At 40.9% G+C, this 23,471-nt stretch overlaps 1 protein-coding gene across 1 annotated transcript in view; it reads right to left on the reverse strand.

Moving 5' to 3' along the window:
* ASS1 (argininosuccinate synthase 1) overlaps window positions 1-23,471 on the reverse strand; it is a 201,098-nt gene that overhangs the window by 111,145 nt on the left and 66,482 nt on the right. Inside the window, exons 10-12 of the mRNA XM_044659689.1 lie at window positions 20,928-21,059; window positions 13,211-13,362; window positions 11,805-11,883 (exon numbers count right to left, since the gene is read on the reverse strand). Coding sequence (XP_044515624.1) covers window positions 11,805-11,883; window positions 13,211-13,362; window positions 20,928-21,059 — 363 coding nt within the window. The remainder of the gene's footprint in view (window positions 1-11,804; window positions 11,884-13,210; window positions 13,363-20,927; window positions 21,060-23,471) is intronic.

Here is a 23,471-nt window from a genome sequence, read left to right on the forward strand (position 1 = left end):
CTTTCATGGCCTGGGAGGCTAAAGAGGGTCCCCCAAACAATGCCATGGGTAGTTTTAGTTGAAGGAACTACGGATGTTTAATCTGGATAAGAGATGGAGGGAGAGATATGATAAGGAGAGCAAACACACAGAATCATAAAAGAAGCCAACCAAATATTATGAAAGTTTTCAAAATATTAGAAAAACCTCCCCAAATTCAGAATCCCTGCTAGAGATTAGAATAGAGGTCCTCAAAAGTTCTTTCTAGTTCCAGGATTTGTTCATTCTATAATTAAAAATTTTCCAGCCTGAGTGCCACCCCAGTTAATTAATATTTTAATGTATTTCCTATCTATTTCTAGGGCCCTGCAATTTCTTGCCTTTGAAAAGTCCCAAGAATATTCCTAACCCTCTGCCTGGAAATAATCCAATACAGGACCTCACCATCCAGGTTCCCTACTCCAGCCTTGATGCAATTTTCCTTCTTCCTGGTTCCCCTAAAGTGACAGAGTGAAGAAACTGTAAGGGAGAAAAGGGGTTTTATGGGTTCAATATATGAAAAGGTTGTCGCCAGGGGAAATTTCCCTAATTAAGGAATAATCTTGAGTCAAAATTGACTTTTATGGTGATTTATTAGGAAGGCTGAAGGTAGGGAAATTGAGAGAGAGAAACTCTGGCCCGGACCAGGTAAGAATTTAGAGGCCCAGCAGAAGGGCGCAGAGGTTAATTAAACAAGGCTTCTAGCCACAAGGCCTTTTACAATTAGAGAGGCAAGAGAGGCCTCCCTGAGGGTAGAGCCTCCAGAAATGCCAAGGGAGGAGACAGAGAGTCAGCCTAACTTATCCATGTGACAATTCAAAGGGAAGCAGTCAGAGGTCCCACCAGAGTCTTAGCATTCCAATGCTCCTCCATGAACCAGAAGAGGTCCTCACCAGATTCTCTCTTCCACCAAAAAAAACCTCACTGACCCAAGACCTTCTCCTTTTAAAGGGGTCACTTATGCGTCACTTCCTGTTCCTCCCTCCTAATTTGCATGTCCAATCACAATAGACGATTCTCATAGTACTGCCTAGGGGGCAGCCAGTTGACTCTAGCACACTTGGGTTATGGACCTCCCAGAATTAGAGGTGTTCTCACCTTTGGTGATTAAATCTAAAGATGGGCAGTGTAGACTTAATCTAATTATCACAAAACCTAGGGCTCCGACTTTTGTGTACAAAGGTACTTCAGCCATCCAAGGTCTGATAGATGTCCTTCATAGCCAGGAGAAAGGCCTCCAGATTCCTGTCATGGAAAACAGGCCAGGGTACAAAAACAACATTATATCTTGGAATTGGATAGCAGCAGAGCCCAGACTAGAACCCAAGAGTCCAGGCACCTGGTTTCATGCCACAAATCCTAGATCATACTCCCATTTCCCAGGAGGGGAGAAAATGTTATTTTCACAGCTGTAAAGTTAGAGCCTTCTTATTCTCCTACTTTGAAGGGAAATTGGATTCATTGGCAGCTTTTGATTCCTGCCCAAGTAATATGTGTGTGCTTGAAGTATAGAGGGGATTGAATAGGAGCCCCCTAAACATAAGCTAATTAAAATGTTTTGAAGATCAGAAGTGATTCGCAAGCCCCTGGTGCATTCCTAATAACCTGTAATAATATAATGTACTTCCAGGCCCTGGCTTTCATATTCTAGACACGACAGCCACTTCATGAGGCCATGTGCTCATTGCTAATGATGGCGGCCCCCATCCCAGCAAGTGTGGCAGCATGGGAGAAGCAGCAGACCTTGGGGCGAGCCAGCCAGTCCAGGACCCAGCATGGTCACAAGGTAGGCATCCTTTCCCTAGAAAATGCAACAGAATTCATTCCCATTTCTTCTGTGCTCCAGGGGGGCAGATTTATGAAAGACATTTAATTACTCAATCAAGTACTCATTGAACATAGTACTTGAAACTATGCCTGGGTCCTGGGGAAGATGACAAAATTTAGCACAAATGGCATACTTTTCAGGCTAATAATATTGGTATGAGTTACATAATAGAAGTAGATAGTATTTTAAAGTTTACAAAGTGCTCTAAATATATGATCTCATCTGAACTTCACAACCACTTCGTACCAGAGGTGCCATTATTTCCATTGTACAAATGAAGAAACTGAGATCCAAAGACTCAGTTGCCCAGGATCACACAGTAATTCTCTAGGGAGGGATTTGAATTAAAATTTCCAAAGCCCTAAGTTTAGCTCTTTCTCCACTGCGCTCCACCACACTATCTCACAGAATTGGAGGACTTGGAAATCATCCGGGCCAACCCCAAACCAAGCAGGAATCCTTGACTAGTGGTCATCTAGTGTCATTGAACAGCTCCAGTGATACAGAATCCACCATATCCTGAGACTGTTCATTTCTTTTGGGGGGAAGTTTTTCCTTCTCTTAAGGGGAAACCTATCATGTTTTAGCCTCCATCCATTATTCTTACTGTTCATGGTTGTTTTCAATCTGGTATAGTGGAAATTATGCTGGTTTGGGAGTCTGAGAAGCTAGGTTCAAAGGACAGCTCTGTTGTCACTGATTTCCCGTATGATCTTGGGCTATCATGCCCCCTCTTTGGACTTGATTTTTTTTTTTTTTTGCCTTTCCTTTTTATAAAAAAACAAACAAACAAACCCTTATCTTCTGTCTTACAATCAATCCAGTGCATTGGTTCCAAAGCAGAGGAGCAGTAAGGAATAGGCAATTGGGGTTAAGTGACTTGTACACACAGCTAGGATGTATCTGAGGTCAGATTTGAACCCCAGACTTCCCATCTCTAGGTCTGACACTCTCTCCACTGAGCCATTTAGCTGTCCCTTCATTTCTTCATTTGTAAATGAAGGGCTTGATTAGAAGATTGTACTGAGATCCTTAGGTCAAAATCTTGTGTTCTTGGGCAGGAAGATACCTTATAATCCTATGAAGGGAGAATAAAGAATTATTTCTGATGACCACCGTGAATAATATTGGAGGAAGTCATCACCACAAAAGATATCGTAGGAAAGATGTAAAAATGAACCCCTCAAAAGAAGGGCCACATTTCTGTATCTACTTCATAGGGGTTTGGGGAGGAGCTAAGAAGATAATATGCCTTATAAATAAAAATAAATCTTGGAGGCTTATTACTAGATTTATAAAATATTAGTAGTAAATTATTATTAGTAAAGAGGAAGAGAGTTAAGGTTTCCAGCCTTTCTAAATTAAGGGAAAAATCCAGTTCCCCATTGTAGCCAGCACTCCCAGCAGAGGCTTGCCAGAGATGGTCAGAGGGGGCTAAGGGCTCAGGGAGAGAGCGAGCCCAGGGACAGAGTTAGGAAAGCAAAGAGGCCCACTCTGCTTCCCAAGCTTCCCCCCGTCCCCCAGCCCCAGATCTTTTCTATTCTTGGTCAATGGCTTCCAAACTTCATGGCAACATTACACCAGGATGCTGGCGCTGACCTGCACTCAGGCGGTCAGACAAGTGACTCTGATTCCTATGTTGATCTGATGGGGTGATTCCTCCGAGGTTGGACTGAGTTAGAGGTCTTGCAGATCATTTTACTTCACATACATGTATATAAAGTTCTTAGGGGACTTTAAAGTACCGTATAAATGTTAGTCTTATTTCTGATGAGTACCTATGTGTCTACTAATAGAAACTAGAAGGGGGCAGTTAGGTGGCTCAGTGGCTAGAAAGCCAGACCTAAAGATGGGAGGTCCTGGGTTCAAATCTGGCCTCAGATACTTCCTAGTTGTGTGACCTTCGTAAGTCACTTAACTCCCATTGCATAGCCCCTATGCCTTGTTTGCCTTGGACTCAATCCTTACTATCAGTTTCTGAGAGAGAAGGTAAAGAGGGGAGAGACAGAGACAGACAGAGAGAAGAGAGAGAGAGAACGACACACTGAAGGAGACAGAAAGATAAAAGGGGGAGAGAGAGCAAAGGGAGAAAAGGAGGGAAGGAGAGCAAGTGAAAGAGAGAGAGGAAAGAGATAGAGAAAGAGATATATATAGAGAGAGGTATTGAGAGAGATGGAGAGAAAGGACAGGGGAAGGGAGAGAAAGAGCAAAGGGAGAATATATATATATATATATGTGTGTGAATATATATACATATATGTTATGTATGTATCTATATATGTAACCTCATCTTTTTTAATTCCAACATCAATCCCTTTAAATATTTAAAGTTATTTTTTGTTATTATTATTTTAGTGGATGTCCTACTAAAATCCACTGTTTATGGAAATAGTGTCAAATTATCTTTTCTCTGAATTCAGGGCTTTTCTATATCACAGAGCAGAAAAAAGAAGCCAGAGACTAATGCAGGGGTATAAAATATCATGATGTATTGGGTCTTTGAAATTTTTCAACTGAGTAAAAAGTATTGTAGGAGAAGAAAGCAGGTAAATCTAATTCATTTGAACTATCCTGATGCAAAGCCATAGAATGTCTGTCAAATTTTCAGGCTCTGAGTACTTTTTGTATCCACAACAAAGTTTATTGAGTCCTGGTGTGGAAAAAAACTGGCACCCTTTGCTTAGACTCCCCAGACATCCTGGATCTTATCCCATGCTGGGGAATGGATGAACAGAAATTTGCAGGGATTGGGAGAAGAGAAGAGAAGTTTACACTTGTTCCCATTGTTGAAATGTCTGCCAAGTCTGGTTGAGATGTCAAGATTAAGGTGGCAGAGCATGGTAGGAGGAAGCTATGAGACTGTAGAAGGGATGAGAAAAATAGGGAGGCCGGGAAAGTACCATCTGTTTCACCACTGCTATATATGTAGGCTATCAAAGGGAAGGGAAGAATTGGCAATCCATCCTTTTCCCAACCTACATCTGCCTAGCACCCCCAATCTCTTAATGTGTATAAGTTTTGCACTTTATCAAAGTAGGATGTTTCTAGGGTGTTAGTGTCAGAGTGTTTTGGAGAGGCAGCCAGGAAAAAAAAGAATTTCAGTATAGTGGCTAATAAGGATCTCAACACTACAAAAGTGAAATATTAAAATTTAGAAAAAAATAACAAGTTTGTTACCTGGAGGTCAAAGGTATGTTTGTTTATACGTATATATGATACATATTTTATAATATTATTTTAAAATACTTCATTTTACAGATATAAACCATATTTAGACAAATCCAATAACATATTTTAATCTAAATTTCTTCTTCTAATAAATGAGGGGTTTCATTACATTTTAGTTCTAATATTCTTTAATTCTAATCCTGAAGGGACCCTCAGCCCTTCTCATCATGCCTTACATATTGGATAGGCTAAATTTAAAACTTATCCATTTATTTATGTATCAGAGAAAGGTTTTTGTTTTATTTTGTTAATAATATTAAAACCCACATTTATTCATTCCCAGATAAATCATCCCCATATCTCTTCTCTCATTTAATTTTTTCTGGGGCTAAAATATGAAACAGTTTCTTCAGTCAGGGTGGCTTGTGTTATCTTGATATATCAAATGAAATGTCGGTCAGACGAGGTTCATTCCCTCTTGCCTGGCACAACTCCAAGAATTCATTGATTTCTGTAATTAAATGAGTTGGAAGTAAATCCCAGGCCTTTGCTTCGTGTTAGTCATCAGAGCTGATGCCTGAATCTTAATAAGCTGTTTAGTGTGATCTTGTGCCAGAGTGGCTAGGTGTTAACGGTTTCCTTGGTGCTCCAATCCTATGTAGCAATCTGTGCTTATAATTGCCTCAGCTAGGACAAAAGAATGAGGAGGTGGAATGGCATTAGATTCAAATGAAACAGCTACTTCAGGAAAGTGGTTAACTCAATGAATACAAAATTCTCTTTTTGTATAAATCAAACTCAATGGATACAATTTTATCCTAGCTTTATAAATGGATTTCAGCATTTCAAGCTCTCTGTTTGGCTGGGAGGGTGGTAGATATTTGAAGTCAAAGAAATATTCATCAAGAGGCAGCCATTGAGAGTTTTAATTAATTTTTTTTAAATGACAGAGGCAGAACTTCCTCATCAATGTATGATGGTCAGTTCTGTAATATCTTCATAATTGGAGTATGAAAATATGTTGACTCTACCATTCATTGAACTGAAAAATTAAGAGTTTCACCCTTGACCTTGACAGAACCACTTATTATTATTAGAAGGAAGCAATTTCAATGCACAAGGGAGTTTGTAACAATCAAAATTAGCTCCCACAAATGAAGTAGCAGTGATTGCTACTAAACCAAGAGGAAGTTCAACATACTGAAAAAGTCTTTCAAGCCTAGAAAGTCTAGAAAACTTAGGGATCACCTTCTTAAATTAATTTCAAGAAAAGTTTGAATGAAGGGAAATTAATCCTTAGTTATCAGTTGCCACCAATTTCACACCTCATCAATGACTTTCACAGAATTTCAGTAGAGTGGTGAGGGTAAGAGCCAGATTTTGAAGGCAAGAGAAGAGAATGGAGGAATAACATTTAGATACTTCTTTCATGGTAGTTGATGATAAAAAGGAGAGAAATAACATGAGATCTTTAAAAGCAGAGTCAAAGGAAAAATTGATATGTTTAAGAAAGAAGTTAAAGGGGCTTATGACAGCCTTGTTTTATCTGCTGAGGCTGAGGGAGACATCAGCAGAGTTGAAAATATGAAGTAACAAAAATATTTGGAAAAATCACTGTGAAAAGTGGGACAGGAAGTCAACTAAAGATGAATAAAATGGAAGAACTAATGAAAATTGAATGTATATTAAAACAGTCAACAATTACATTAGTTTGTAAAGGAATAATGAGAGGTCTGAGAGGAGAGAAATCATTTGGCCTCAAGGCAGGATTAGATAATTTAAAAATACATTAATGTGCAAAAAATGGGGAGGATAATACAACTTTGTTGTAATAACTAATTAGAGTATCTAATTTCAGCAGTAAAAACCATCATAACAGAAGGATACTATAATGGTTGGAATGAGAGGTAAGGGTTAAAGGGATAAAAACTATATTAGTCCAATATCCAGTATTTTTAAGCAACAGGAACAATGTGTACTTATAAGTGTATAAATTAATAATGGACAAAGAAATAAACTTCTTAGGGAAAAAGGAAATGATCAAAGTCTTGAAAATGTACCAGAAGCCATGCCAAATAATGTCAGTTTATTGAAATACCAAATTAAAAAACACAGAATGTAATGAAAGATTATGATAGTTCTTCCAATGCTGGGAGTCAATACAGAGACTTTCCTGGCTATATACACTTAGAAGATTGATAAAAAGCATCAGTGAAAAGATGATTTACCAGACTCAAGACAATGTTCTTTTATGGTGATGTTTTGCTTGTCATGTGTCATATTCTTTTTGCTACACCATCATTTTCATAGGACTGAATAAATATGGTAAAGAACTGTTAACAAAAATACCTAGTAAGGTTGTCCAAATACTTCTGTTCAAAGTAGCTATATTTCACTAATTATATTGAGCCCTGGGACACTTCATCTGATAACTATCCATGATATAAAACCAAAGTGGATGAAAATTATATTTCTCTATGGTTATAATAAGTAGACAGATGGTTACATAATTGAGCTACTCCACCAATAAATAAAAATATGCATATATAGTATTCTGTGCATATGCTCTGCTGTACATAATGGCATATATATACATATGTATATGCATATATATGTATGTTTAAATATGCAAGGCATACATGCATAGATGTATTCAGGCAGGTACATGTGCATATGCATCTATATAGGTTTCTCCATAGGGGTATACAAATGTAGTTGAGGATTGTACAGATTTGTAAATATAATAGACATTTGCACATATTTAATAAATATTAAGCTAAATAAAATATATGTATGTACATACATGTAACACATACACACATTGCAAATACATAATATTGTTTGAACTGTATTGAGTGGTCAAGTGATGGCATTTATTAGAACTTGCCAGTTTACTTCAGATCCTGGACTACTATGCATAAATCAAGGAATCATGTTTTAGAAAGTATATCAGAAAAGTATTATGCATCCAGAAAACAGTAATTAAGATGGTAAAATTTCAGGAAACTATGTACCAAAATATGGTATTCTATGACTTATGTAAATATAACATCATAAAACAATTTGAAAATGTGGGCTTTTTTTAAGAAGCATATATGCATGCATATATGCTTCTTATATATACACGCATATGTAGATACATTGTATATTATTATGACATTATATCATGCATAGCAGCATGTATATATTATTATATGCATGTAATACAAATTACATAGAATTGATATTAAGCAATGAAATTGTCCTAAAAAAGCCAAGTATTATTTTTCTTTTTGAAACAAAATGCTATCGTTAAATTACACAAAAATCCAATTATCTAAAACCTAAAATTAATATGATTTATGATATAAGAAAAAAATCAATATTACAGAATGTTAACTGAAAATAAAGTATGGTAAGTTAAAGTAGATTTTTAAGTAAGAGCATTGACTGAAGATTCCAATCAGCAAAATGCATGAAGGTTAATCCAAAAATGCATTAGAACATGCTTAGGAATAAATGAATTCAATTTGAATGTATCACTAAAATTATTTTTTGATCTAATGGAGTGATAATTGAATTCTTTTTCTAATCTGAGGCAGGGGAGATAGTAGCACCACAACATAATTACTTGTCTGGTTAAATACATCGTCCTTTTTTGTGGAAATAATTTGCTTTCAGATTCATGCTGAGAAGCGACCAGCTCCTCTTTATCATAATATAATTTAACAAAATGTAGCATTCCTTCTTCATCAAATTAAAGCAATTTGGAAAATTGAAGAGTCTTTGGGTCTTTGGTCTTCAATCATCCTTTATTGTTGTTCTCAGTTAAAAAAAAAACACAGGCTGCAGAGTGGAAGGGTTGGGGAAGACCCTAAAAGCCTGTCTGTCTTTTCATATAACTAGGCCAGATGAAATGGTACCCTTCAAGATAGTTATGTCTCAAAGGCTCCTGTAAGAGTCAAGCTCCATACCTGCATTCCTGCATCACACCAACCACTTTTAGTCTCTTTCAGGATGGCCTGCAGTGAGATTAGATTATCTCAGCAGGCAAAAAGTTCAAAATGAGTAGCAATAAGGCCTCAGCATTATTNAGGAAGGAAGGAAGGAAAGAGCCAGGCCTAGAGACAGGAGTTCTTGGGTTCAGATTTGACCTAACCCCCATTGCCAGCCCTTATTGTTCTTCTGTCTCTAAAGCCAGTGTTCCTTGTCTCTAATGATGATCAGGATCTCTGGACATCCTTTCTACCTTCTGTGACTATTGCTAGAATTTCAGTCCCAGGTTCAAAACCTATATTGCTCTCTAACTTCCTAATAATTTGTTGTGGCTAAGCCTGGACTCCTACATAATTAATAAATGTCACTAGTTTTATGAATTTTCTCTGATTATGCTTTTCCCTTTGGCACCAAAATATCTTACTGGACTACAATCCATAGAGCTGATGACTAATACCTGCACTCTACAGTTCAATGTAAACTAAGTGAAGGTTTAAGAAGAAACTAGGGGGTCAACTAGGTGGCTCAGTAGATTGAGAATCAGACCGAGAGACAGGAGGTTCTGAGTTCAAATCTGACCTCAGACACTTCCTAGCTATGTAATCCTGGGCAAGTCACTTAATGCCTATTGCCTATCCCTTATCACTCTCCTGTCTTGGAACCAACACAGAGTATTGATTCTAAGATGGAAGGTGAGAGTTTTAAAAAAAAGTTTATTAAGTGAGTAATGAATGAAAATATGGAAGAATGAATGTACAAAGTAGAAGAAACTAGGACTTTGAGACAACTTGTATGAGTTGATGCAAAATGAGTAAGTAGAACCAAGAGAAGGATTTATACTAAAACCACAATAATAAAAAGGAAAGAAATACCAAAAGACTTCAGCATATGCAAGCAATGCACTGACCTATTGTGAATCCAGAGGGCTAATGGTGAAGTATGCCTCTTTTGCCTCTTGACAGAGAGATAGTGGACTAAGTGCAGAATAAGGCATACATTTTCAAACATGGACTTTGTTTTAGTTATCTGCACTCATTTGTTTCAAGAGAGAATTCTCCTTGTAATAGGGGTGGGGAGTCATTGACCAGAAGCTTGGAGCAGTAGTTGATTGGGGGAAGAAAGTCAATTCTCTTTGGTGGTTGTTGCCCATTTACTTAGTGTCTGTGTGAAGTTAAAAGAATTTCCTACTCATTTAAAAAAAAGAGAAGGGAAAGGAGAAGGAAGAATAGCAAGAGAAGGAGGAAGAGGAGGAGGAGGAAAAGAAGCAGAAAAAGGGAAAACTGTCCCATATACCTTTGCATCTCCTGTGGCAGCTAGCACATGAAACATTCAACACTTCAGAGGATTTGGAACTGCAAAGGCCCTTAGAGATCTCACAGCTCAAATTTCTCATTTTTACAGATTGGAGAACTGAGCAGTTAAATGACTTGCCTGAAGTCACCTAGGGGCTAAGTAGCAAAGCCAGGATTTAATTCCTGGCCCTCCACTCTGCCTATAGTTCACCTATTCAAACGGCTGCCTATTCTTGCCCTTTCTATCTCCACAGCATCTCTGCAGACACCACCTCAGTCCAGGATCTCGTCACCTCTTGCCTTGATTCCTGTGACTGCTTCCCCTTCAGTCTCCCTGCATTAAGTCCATATCTGTTCTCCAACCTATGGTCAAGGTCATTTTCCTTAAGCTCATATCTGACCAAGGGGCTCCCTACTCAACCTCCTATTGCTTTTAGGATAAAAATATAAACTTCTCAGTTTATCTTTTAAAGCTCTCCATAAACCTGTGCCCAACCTACTTCAAAGCCTATCTAGACATCACTGCTGGGTCCTGATTAGTGTGAATAATGAATTCCTCTAAAGCCATCACATTTATGTGGATTTCACTAGTAGTAGTTATAATTATGTAAAATATAAAGATTGGTTCCAGCCCAGTATGAATTTCAATAATTGAGACCACTTCAAGGAATTCACAGTTTCCACTAATCAGGACTTCGCTGTACTAATCTCCACTCCTGTACTCTATGACCCAAACTGGCTTCCTCTCTCTGCATATTATATGTAACATACATACATACATGATGTCTTCCTCATTGGACTATTAGCTTCTTGCAAACGGACTGTTTCATTCTATAGCATCTAGTATAATGTCTTGCTTGGAATGGGTGCTTAATAAATGCTCCCTGATAGATCGATTAACTCTCCACTCCTCTAAACTTCTGTCTGTTAAGAGAATGAATGCATTTTTTCTTCAGACTTGTTACTTGGAATAGGGAATATTTGACATTTCTATCCTGCTTGAATCCAGTAGCTTTAACCTGTTCTCTGGTCCCAAATACTGACTCCCCAGTAGCATGTGCTCTATTTCAGGGAGTACCACAGATGGGAACCTAGACAGAGGCAGGGATTCATTCCCCTCCTCCTTTTCCCATAATTCTTCACATAGAAATCCTCAGAACACTTTTTGCCTCCTGACTTTCTCCTTCTTTTTCTCTCTTCTAAGTTAATACAAAATAATTTAATAAAACTTGACTCCAAACAGGCCCCTCCCTGATCACTACTACCGGTCCCCCCTACCCCAGATTGGCTAAATCTGGGTAAATGAGTCCCCTAATATGGCCAAAGAGTTCCAACAGCTCATTTCTCAGGAACTGAAAAACCTTTTTTAAAAATTGGGGTGGAGGTGGGGGAGGGAGAGAGGGAGAGAAAGAGTTTACAATGATTTTTTTTACCTCCCCTGACGGTCTACAGAAAACCTCTGTGCTTTTATTTTTGCTCACTCGAGTGGTTCTGACCTGCTCTATAATTACGTTACTTTCTACCCACTGTGCTGCGGCATTTCGAGCCTCCACTGCCTCTCGCGGCTTCCTCGCTGGTCCCTGTGACGCTGTCACTCAACGGCTTTCAAATCAGCGATGTAGAAATCAGAAAGAAAAGGAAAATGGTCGGAGACACAGTGAGAATAAATGCTCCTGCTTTTCTCTCTATTTTTTTTCCTCCCTTCCCTTTTTACCTTATTCATTTAATCTCCCTGAGTGAGAATGCGAGGCATAATGAAGGGTTGGACAGATTATTAGAAGCTGTTGATTTAGAGGGGGAGGGAAGAAAAAGCCAGAAAGAGAAAGAGAGAAGATAATTTGACATTTACCCCGACTGATCTAAACTGATTCGGTTATATTTATGGCTTATAAAGTGTTTAGAAAGATTGAAGGGGGTTGGGGGGGAACCCAACACAGTGAAGAAAAGGAAAAGGGAAAAAAATATTGACTGCAAAACAAAACTCGTGATTTAATTCTCAACTCGCCTTCATGGAGGCAATAGCTCTGAGTTAAACCAGGGCTTGAGCTGTGTAGCCCAAACCTGACTTGGCCAGGAATGGGCTGTGTGTAAGTCTTTAGTGAACCCTGGAAGCCTCCTGGAGATCTTGGAGCTTCATGGAGGCAGAGAAGAAACCAGTGTGAGGTTAAAATTTGTTTTTCATATTCATGTGTTTGAATATGCACAGCATAAAAAGTTCAATATGGGATGACTTCTTTTGTACCTTGTCAGTCCCTAGCAAAGAAGCTTGAAGACTACTGTTTAACAGGTGGGGATACCTAATATTTCTGGTGGGGGCTGATGGGGGCTCTATCCTCAGCCCTCTCCTTCTACGCTAGACTTCTGAATCTATCCCTGGGAATGGGAGATGCTGGGGGCACAAATCTCTTATAGGGAAAAGTCTGCCTCCTCCAACTGTATCAGGGCCCAAAGTCTTTCCTAACAATGTTCAAAGATATTATTTGGTTCTTTCACCATTACCCATTTCCTTATGGACTTTAGCAAGGCAAGAAGCTTCAGAACAATGAGTAAATTTTCCTACTTCAAGATTAAAAAAAAAGTGGGTTTAATAAGAAAAAAGATAAAAGAGAACTAGGGAGATTTCTAAGCCCAGGAAGAGATGGACCCCAATGGAGAAGCCAAGGGAGAAGACTTCAGAGAAAGAAACAAAGATCACAATAGAGTTCACAGACACTCAGAGAACAGTTAATCATGAGAGGAAATGGAACTGAGACTCCTGGTGATGGGATGTCACCTTGAATTTGAACCCTGGTTGTCTACGGATTGGAGGTGAGTAGACCATGAGGCAGTGGGCCTTCTTTTGTTCAGAAAGTTGAGGATGGGAAAGAGGTGGGGGGATCAGGGCAGGGAGCAGAAAGGAGGTTGCCCATGTGCCCACTACTTACCTCACCAGCTCTTCATTGTACAGTGACTGGGGAGACTCTCGGCCGAGGATGTAGACCTGCCCTTTGAAGACAGACACTTGGACCTTGCCCTCAACCCCTTCTTGGGATTTAGCAATGCAGTGGCGAATGAACTCACACTCTGGACTATGCCAGAAACCTAGAGGGGACAAGATGAAGGGAGGCACCATTCAGTTTTGGACAGGATGCCACATCCCCTAACCCCTACTATTTATCCTCCCAGCTCTGTTCAAGGGGAAGACCTAGACAAACCTGTAGCTCAAGGGACTGAACTTACCAGGGTTTTCCATGCAGTCTGTGTAAGGAATTGTCACTTTAATGGGTCTCATTCCCCCTCCAAATGGTAGAGAGCCTAGACATTGGCCTGAATATCCTTTCTTACCCTCTCCCCTCCACTCACAAACATCTGGTAGAGGTGGGTGGAGAAAGGTCAGGAGGAGAGGGAAAAGGGGCAGGGCAGAGCAGATATAGGAGAAAATGCTAAAGTATAAAAACTGTAAAGCATTATTACCCATGTAATGGATTGCCTTGCATCTCCATAATTAGCTCATTTGTGACTATATCTGTTGCCACTGATTATTTAATACCTTTTTGTCAGGTATCCATGGTGGGTTCAGTCCTGTGCTGGGCACTATGGTAGAGACAGGAGACATGGTCTTCTATTACTATGTTAAGTACCTCCCAGTCTGAATGAGGAGAGACCACTCATGTGCAGCCAACAAGGAAAGGCCAATTAAGCTCTAGCCTGGGTTACCAGTTTGAGAAAGACTAGAAGTCAGGAAGGAAGCAAGAGAAATCAAGATGCACTGAACAAGGCTTCCAGGAAAGGTAGATCTTGAAGATAGAGTAGGAGGGAAGAAGAGGATTGGAGAGAGGACACGAAAGATGGGAGGAACAATTATATCATGAAGTGCTCAGAGACTGGAATAAGCACAGTAGGTACAGGGGACAGTAAGAAGTCAGAGAACCATGGTTCTGGAAGGGGATAGCAGAGGTCAGCTGGTTTAATCCCTAGTTGGAGAAGGAACTCCTACAACATCCCTGACAACCTCTGCTTTTAAAACCTCCAGGGCCAGAGAACTCATTACTAATAAAAAATAATAATAGCTATTATTTATATAGTGTTTACTAGGTGCTGGGCACTCTGCTAAGCTCTTTACAATCATTTGAGCCTTACAACAACCCTGAAAGGTAGGTGCTATTATTTGTTCATTTTACAGCAGAGGGAACCAGACAAACAGAGGTTAAGTAATTTGCTTAGGGTCACAGCTAGTGTCTGAGGCTAGATTTGAACTCAGGTCTTCCTAATTCCAGGCCCAGTGCTCTATCCACTGAGCTACCTAGTTGCCCACTAGTTACTTAGTCAGCCCACTGCACACATTAAACTCTTTTTTGTTGAGCTGAAATGGATTTCTCTGGGACTTCAACCCACTAGTCTTAGTTCTGCCCTTTGGGGCCAAGGAAAGCACATCTCCCCGAAGACCAGCCTGCAGGAGTTTTGGATAGACCAGTAATGAGAAATAGTAGAAAAGGGGGTGAGGGAGGAGGGCCTTAAATATCAAGAGTGTGGACTCATGCAGCAGGCTGGAATGCCAGATATATCCCTGTTTATGATACTACCAGCCTCATTGACTTTACTTGCTGAAGGAAACCTTGGGTTCAAATACCTGACTGCCAGGAACAGTTGGGACCTTAGATCAGTCACTTCACTTCTAGGCCTCAATTTCCTCATCTGTCAAATGGGAGGAAGTTCTCAATCTCATCTTATTAACCTTGCCTCCTTCTTTATTTTTCCATAAGAAGCTTTAGGGCTAATAAGCCCTGCCCAATAAGAAGCAGGACTCTGGATACTCCGCCATTCAGAATGGCTTCAGTTTTCCAGCCAGAGAAAACTTCTGTTTACTTTAACACTTTCTATTAATAAGAGTGGGAAAAGAGAAAGGAGAGAAGAGAAATGAGTAAAGAGAGAAAAGAAGAAAGAGGGGGAAAAGGAAAGGAGCCTGGAGATAGATGAAGGAAACGCAGGAAAGGAGGGGAGAAAATTCCAGGCAAGGGGAAGAAAGAGCTTTGGCTCTTTTCTCAGAGAACTATTCATTTCAGGAAAAAGCCCCTTGCCCTTGTCCCGGGCCCCAAGAGTCCCCGGTACTGAACAAGAGCTCAGGGGCCAGGGAGTTGACCTGGGGCCTTTATCAGATCAGGAGATCAGGCTCCATATGGCCCAGCAGCCTTTCAGGTGGGCTCACCTTCCTCACTCCTTTATAAAGTAACCTTATTCTCTGTCACTCTTCTGGCAAGGCCGTCTCCACTTTCTTCCTACCTCCCTCAGTAGGTTCTGCTTAGAGATGTGACAGGCACATCTGTCTGTCTGAGTTCCCATTGTTGTCAGGACCTCTGTCTGGTAACCCATCTCCCTTGCTCTTTGCCCGGTGATGTGGGGTACCCTCTACAATCCCCATCCAAGGAGTGACTTCATTCCTACTCCTATGAATAGAACTTTCTCAAAGTAATAAACATTGGTTTAGCTTACAGTTACAGGAGGGACTTGGAAAATGGACTTTGGGGAAAGCGATGGGGGAGGATGCAATGCTGAGGAGCAAAATCAGGCTGCACAAAAGTCCTAGTCCACTGGCTTTCCTCTACTCACCCCGATTGGTTGTTTGTGAGAAATAAGATTTACACAGCTAAGTGGTACAGTAGATTAAGCACTGGGAAGTCAGGAGTCAGGGAGACCTGAGTTCAAATTTGCCCTCACACAAGCAGGATGACCCTAATCAAGTCACTTCACCTGTTTATCTCAGTTTCCTCATCTGTCAAATGAGCTGGAGAAGGAAATAGCAAATCGCTGCAGTGTCTTTGCCAAGAAAACCCCAAAAGGGATCACAAAGAGTTGGACACAATGGACACAAAAACTGAACAAGAAACAACAATAAACACTTCTCTTTTAACAACAAAAAAGATTTACACTTCCATAACACTTAGTTTGAGTGGGAGGCTATGTCCAAGCCAACAATACCTAGACTTTCCCCAAATGCTGGGGGCAGATGCCTAGAAATTTGGGGTTGAGAAAGCAGAAGGTCCATTGAATGGTACACAATATCGGAGTAAGAAGGGCCTTAGACATTATCTAGTCCAGTGATGGGCAAACTATGGCTGGCGGACCAGATGCAGCCCCCTGAAATGTTCTCTCAGGCTGGGCCTCAACATTATTCCTAATCTCTCTAATACAATGAGTAGGAAAAATACAATGAAACTTCGAAAGAGTTGCTTTAGAAACAGACCAACAGAAGAGCATTTCCTTTCCTTTGGCCCCCTCTTTAAAAAGTTTGTCCATCACTGATTTAGTTTATTATGACAAAGATTGCTGTCCATCTCCAGAAAAAGAACTGTTGGAGTCAAAATGCAGATGAAAGCAGACAATTTTTCACTTGCTTATTTATGTTTTGAGGTTTGGGTTTTATAAGATTAATCACTTGCAAAAATGAACAATATGGAAATATGTTTTGTGTGATAATACACGTATAACCCAGATCAAATTGCTTGCCAGCTTCAGGAGCGGGGAGAGAAGGGAGGAAGGGAAACAATTTGAATCATATAACTTTGAAAAACTTATGTGGAAATTTGTTATTACGTGCAAGTGGTAAAAAAAAAATCATCTAGTCCAGGGCTCAGCAAACTACAGCCTAGAAGCCAAGTCTGGCCTGCTGCCCGTTTTTGTACAGTCTGTGAACTGTGAATAGTGTTTACATTCAAAATATAACTTTGTTTACAATATGAGTTTAAATACAACTTGATTTTAAGCTATAAAAACCATTCTTAACTCGTGGGCCACACAAAAATAGGTAGCAGGCAAGATGTGGCTTGGGGGTGTTAGTCTGCCAGTCTCTGATCTAGCCTAATAAGCTTATTCTACAGATGTGGAAACTTGTGGTCCAAAAAAATGAAGTGACTTCAGCAGAGGCAGGAAATTCAAGTTTTCTAACTTTCATTCAAGTTCTGTTTCCCCCTTTCCTCCACACTAATGCCATTTTGTTGTTCATTTGTTTCAGTCATGTCAGACTCCTTTCTAACCTCATTTGGGGTTTTCTTAGCAAAGATACTGGAGTAGTTTGCCATTTTCTTCTCCAGCTCATTTGACAGGTGAGGAAACTGAGGCAAACTAGATTGAGTGACTTATCCAGAGTCACACAGCTAGTACATGTCTGAAGTTAGATTTGAACTAAGGAAAATGAGTCTCCTTAACTCAAAGCGTGGCACTCCATCCACTGCACCACTTAGCTACCTCACATTAGCTATAAGGAAAGGCAAATAAGTCCTCATACCTCTCCACCCCCACAAAGGCACCCAAGACAGAGTGCCAGGGCTACACGGGAGGGGACTCTTGGCTTTCCTGGGAGCAGGCTTTTAACTAAATAAAGATAATTAGCCCATTAAGTTCCCAGATCTGGAAGAAAGGGAGAGAGATGAACACAGGAGATAGAGAGAGAGGCATAAAGAAAGAGATTGTCTTTAAGTGTCTGCAAGGGCCACCAGCTTCACGTTTATCTTTCCGATCTCTCCCAAGCAGGTGTTGTCTTAAAGCCCAGCTGGGAAGAAAAAAGCTAAGAGTTCCTGGGGTAGGGAGTGGGGGGTGGGGGTGGACCTTGGATTATTCAGAGAAAGGCTGGAGAATCTAGAAGGATTGGCCTACTAAACATGCTACAACTATTGGAATTAGTTGTATTGTCTGCCTTAAGAGTTTGGATAGACTGAGTCTTCCCTACAGAGGTACCCCAGCACCACTGCACACAGACGGGGCTTCTCTCCCAAGTGAATAACCAGAAACCCTCTGTCACTCAGCTGAATCTCAGCTTTTTGAGGGGAATGGACTCCCCAACCCTTGGTCACTTCTTTTGCCAAAGTCTGAAATTGATGAGGTGGAGGAAAGGAGACCACTTCCTTGGTCCATCCTGTTGGGGACTGCTCTTGGGGGGCTTTGAAGGGCCCCAATACAGTGAGTCCCTCTGGACCCATCCTTCCATAAATGAAGCAGACAAGCAGAGGCAGGGATAGTGGAGCAAGGCTGGGTCCTGAGTCTATGGAACTGATTTATTTAGTTTTTTTGCTAAGCAGAACCTCAGTTTCCCCATTTGTGAAATGAGGATTCCCTTGTGGAGAATGCTATGAGTGACAGGATGAGATGTTTGTACTAATAAAAGTTAGAGTGATTCAAAACCCAGATCCATGAGATGTCAGAGGTAGGGAAGGCAGCGTGATATGTCACACCATTCTTAGCTTCAGAACAACAGAGTTTAAATAAAAGTTTAAATAACTGTGAACTGGGATAATCTACCTCTCTAAGTTTCTGTTTCCTTATCTGCAAAAAGAGAGGGTAGAAATGGATTCATTTCAAGGTCCCTTTCAGTTCTAAAGTCTATGGAGGGAGTCTTAGAGACCTCAGTTATCTGTAATTCTGGATTCTGAACTGGACAGAATCTTAGAAGCTCTAGTCCAACCTTCTTGCTTTACAGATGCAGAAACTGAGGCCTGGAGAGAAAATAACTTCCTCAGGTCAGAGGCAGAGCTAGGGCTGGGTTTCCTGATGCTCTGGCCTTTCCATTGCCCTCATGAAGCTCTCTCTGAGTTGTTACTCTAAGAATATGGACTGTCTGCTTTGCTCTCTAGCTTTAGGAAGACAGGGAGAAGATCCGGGGGGGTCTGAGGGAGTTGGGATCCAGCTGGAGCTACCTGCTCAGACTTAAATGAGACCTCTCTAACTCACTGTTCCCAAATTAAAAATCCCAATGAATGACTTCCCCTCCTAACTCCTCAGATGGAAGAAGACTGGGAGGGGGGGAGAAGAGGGAGGGAAGGAAGTCAGGAGGATCCACGCCTACCTCCTTCCAAACTCTTTCAGTTCCTAAGCAGCTTCTCAAACTCCAGGTGCTCCCGCCCCCAATTCCTGCTCCCTACTCCCCACCAATTGCCTTAATAACGCTCCCACTTTGTAACCAAAATCCACCTTTCAACATTTAAATCCCATGGAGCAAACGAGGTTGGTGGGAAACAATGGCATTTAAACACCTGGCCCATACCTGGGAGGGAGAGGGGGGGACCAAGGCAGGGGAGTGCTTGGCTTCAAAGCTGCCTTCAGACAATGAGGAGAAAATAAACCCAACTAGCAATCTCTAATCCCCTTAAACTCAGAGACGAGTTACAATGATTATATGGCTTTAAAAGAAAAAAATGGGGAGAAAGAAGAGAAGCTAGAAACAAGTTTGCTCTATCCATCATCCTTTGGGGTTGGTTGTGCTAGGGCGAGGGTTTCTGCAGCCCTAAAAGTCACAGCAATGTCCTCAGCGCTGACCCTTCCTTCTGTTCTAGGAGTCAGTCCCTGAGGTGACAAAAGCGAGTTCAGAGATGTTGGCTTTACAGGTTAGGGATGTGTCTACATAACCTGGGTTCCAGAACTGTAGAATATCAGAGCTGGAGACTTTGGTTTCCATATAATCCAACCTCTGAATTTTACTGGTGAGGAAACTGAGGCCAGTAGTAGGGAAATGCTGTCATACTAGTTAAATTTGCTTTCATAATGCCCTTTGGGGAACCTTCACCCAGGAATTTGTTTATCTAAACCTTTTCAATTGAATTCCATTTTCCCCTCTTCTGCTCAGAAGCATGATGTAATGGAAAAGCCTGGACACTGTGGGTCAGGAGACTTGAGTTCAAATACCAGCTGTTACTTGTTACCTATGTGACCTTGGGAGGGTTCCATACGCTGCCTAACCCCGTCTCTCCTTGGTAAATAAGGAGTGAAATAGGATCTCGAAGGTCCTTTCCAGTCCTGATATTTCTAAGGCCCCCTGATGGTCTATCATTCCGTGTTCTAAAGTCTCTCTCAAACCTAATATTCTAGATTCTAAAGATTCCTTTTAGCTAGGATAATCATGGTTCTAAGCAGGCTAGGGCTTAGGCTCCAGAGCAAGTTCAATAAATTTATTCCTTAATGGATGTCGGTAGAAGAGTGACATTTTGTTCTTTTTTTCAAACTAACTCCTTTAAGTTTCAAGCCCCTCCAACCCCTTCCCTCCCACTCAGTTTTAATATTTTAGGCTCTGGGGAAGGGCAGAGACCAAGCTGCCCCCCTCCCACTCTATCCAAGATACATTACTGTTTCCCATTTCCTACCTACCCAACTTTTCCAGTTCCCATTGGAAAAGAATCAGAGTTCCAGGCTCCAGGGCACGAGCTGCCCCACACTTTAAGCAGGGGCACCAACGCCTAGAAAGACCTTTCCCCGAACCTGCTCTCTAAGGGCATCAGCGATACTGTTCCTGCCTGAAACCTAATCCCAACATCCTGAACACTACAGAGTTCTAGATCTGGCAGGGCGACCTCCTCAGGGATCGTCCTATCCAGACCACTGACTTTAAGGATGGGGAAACTGAGGCTCAGAGAAGAAACATGACTTGCCCAAAATAGCTCAACAAATTAGTGGCAAGCCTGGGGCTTGGGCCTGCGTCTTTCCACCAAATGGTCCTGCCACCTCTATCTCAGAATGTCCCGTAATTCCATAGCTCCCAGCCAAGAATCCTCATCCCACCCCTCCCCAACTGGCTATAAGGGGGCTGGGAGGAGGCAGGGGGGGCAGGTCCTTGAAGGGAAGGTAGCCATTTTGTTTTACTGAAGTCAAAAGAGGGGGAGAATGGAGGAGGGAGGCATACGCACCATTGTACACCAATTCGGAGAATTTCAAGCCTAGGCCCTGTTTGATTTTACGCACTTCTCGATCCATGGTGAAAGCCTCAATGTCTAAATGAGCATGGTAGAGGATCGTTCCCGCTGGGGTCTCGTAGATACCTAGCCATTTTTCCAGGCAGGGGGAAAAAGAGAAAAAAGACACAAACGCATGAAACCCAAACTGTCAGCAAATGACAAAAAAAATAATGACTTGTCTGACAAGAGAAACGCCAGTCGGACCCATTCACTCCCAGCTTGCTGCAAAATGCATCTGTCATTATACTCATGCTGGGGCCAAGACAGTCCACTCCGCACCTTGTGGAGAAAATGTCTAGATTCTCCTCTTTGAAGGGGCTCTCTGACGATGCTAAATGACAGGGTTTTGGAGCAGCCCCCCTTAACTCCCCCCAAAGCATGCCCACCGGTCTACAGCTGAAAACCTGTAATTAAACGAGTGATGGTAGCGCATGGGTCCATGGATACAAGGCCCCAAATATCCCTTCCTTCCCTCTGTCAGTGAAAAGCAGAAGGGGATGGGCAGGAGAAAACACATAGATATAAATGCATATATACATATATACATATATATATATATGTGTGTGTGTGTGTATATACACACACACATACACAAGGATTGATGGGCAACCTAGTAGATGGAATACTGGATGTGAGTTCAAATCTTGCATTTAGGAATTGTGTAATTCTGGAAAAGTCACTGAACCTTTCTGTCTCAGTTTCCACACCTGTAAAATGGGGATAAGAATAGTCTTCCTTCCAGGGTTGTCATGACGATCAAAGGAAATAGCACATGCCAAGTGCTTTACAAACTTTAAAGTATTCTAGAAACTTGAGCTATTATGATGAGGAAAGAGGGAGATAAACTCAATTCGGGCTTCTGTTAATGCTCACAGCCCCATTTTTCTCCTTAGCTCTTCTGAAAACCACAGAATATAAGCATTAGAATGGCCCTTAAAGGTCATCATGCCTGACTTCAGTCACAGAGGAGGAAACTAAGGCCCAGGGAAGGGACTTGCCTAGTGTCACAGAGCCAGGTTACTGCTCCTTCTACCTCACATATCACTTCTTCTTGGGACTTTTGCCCAAAAGGGGTAAAATTTTGACGTAGGTATAATAATAGTGTATGTAATGATACCTTGAAAAGTAGGAGGCAGTACATCCTCAGGGCAAGATTTTGTTATTATGATTAAAAATAACAATTACAACAGCAACAATAATAGCAGCATTTATATAGCATTTGGGCTAACGTTCTAAGATGCCAGGCAAGTCATTGTCCTTCTTGGGGCTCCTGTTTCATGATTTATAACATGGAAATTATAATCCCTGTTTCTATGAGAATCAAATAAGAGAAAAGAATTACAGGGAAAACTTCCCCACTCCCCAACCACAAAAAACGTGCATGAAGTGCTTTTAACAACGAAGTACTGTTATTATAAAAACTCTGATACGTCTGAAGTCATAGACGCTACCAACAGGTTGACCAGGTGACAATTTTTAATTGTTAGGAAGGAAATCTTGTGATAAGAACAAAGTGTGGTGAATTGTTATTGCTGTGGTTTAAAAAGGGATATGAATATGGCATAAACTCATTTGAAAACTATGCATGCCACCAGAGATCTGAGTTTGAATCCTATTTCTGGCATTAGCTATGTGACCACGGGCAAGTCAATTAATCCTTCTAAAACTCAGTTATTAATCTGTAAAATGGAGATAATAATATCTATAATAGCTATTTCATGAGATTGTTGGGAGAATCAGACTCATTAATGTATATAAAATGCTTTATAAACCCTAAAGTACTATATAAATGGCAGCTATTGTGAATAATAGCAATAAAAGTATATTATTATTAGATGTAGCACATATGTAATAGAATATTATAGTACTTATTAAGTACATAAGACTTGGGCTTTTTCCATTCTTTAGGAAACCTGCCTGTCCCAAGAGTATTTGAGTTCAATTCCTGGATTCTGCCAACCTATACCTGCTATATGAATCACAGTCTTTAAGAATCCCAGTTTCTCAGAGCTTAGAGTGACCTTAATATAAACGTTTCAATCCTTCATTTTACAGATGAGGAAATTTAGGCCCAGAAAGGGAAGTGACTCAAGGTGAGCAAGCTAATGGCAAAAGTAGGACTAGAACTCGGGTCTCCTGAGCCCAAGTTCAGGGGTTTTTCTACTCTAACCACAATATCTCTTCTCCTTGCTCTCGGAGTTACTAACCAAACCCCCCAGCAGCTGAGAAGCTCCAATAGCCAGGATGCTGAGGTCTCAGGCCTGACCTCAGGGTCCACAGCCAGACAAAGAGAGAAACTATAAATCCCCATCTGAAATCTTCACGTTTTTATTTTCTCGATATGGTTAAGGATTCTCAAGACATGTCAGCATGCCCTACTAATGCTCCATAAAAGAGAGGTCAGGATAGGAGAAAGATCAATTCTGTTTCCTAAGTGGGAAAAAGAGAAGCAGAGAAACAAGAAATTTCTTGCCCAGATTTGCCAACTTTGGGAGG

Source organism: Gracilinanus agilis, chromosome 2 (assembly GCF_016433145.1).
Source record: "Gracilinanus agilis isolate LMUSP501 chromosome 2, AgileGrace, whole genome shotgun sequence".
Classification (NCBI taxonomy): domain Eukaryota; kingdom Metazoa; phylum Chordata; class Mammalia; order Didelphimorphia; family Didelphidae; genus Gracilinanus; species Gracilinanus agilis.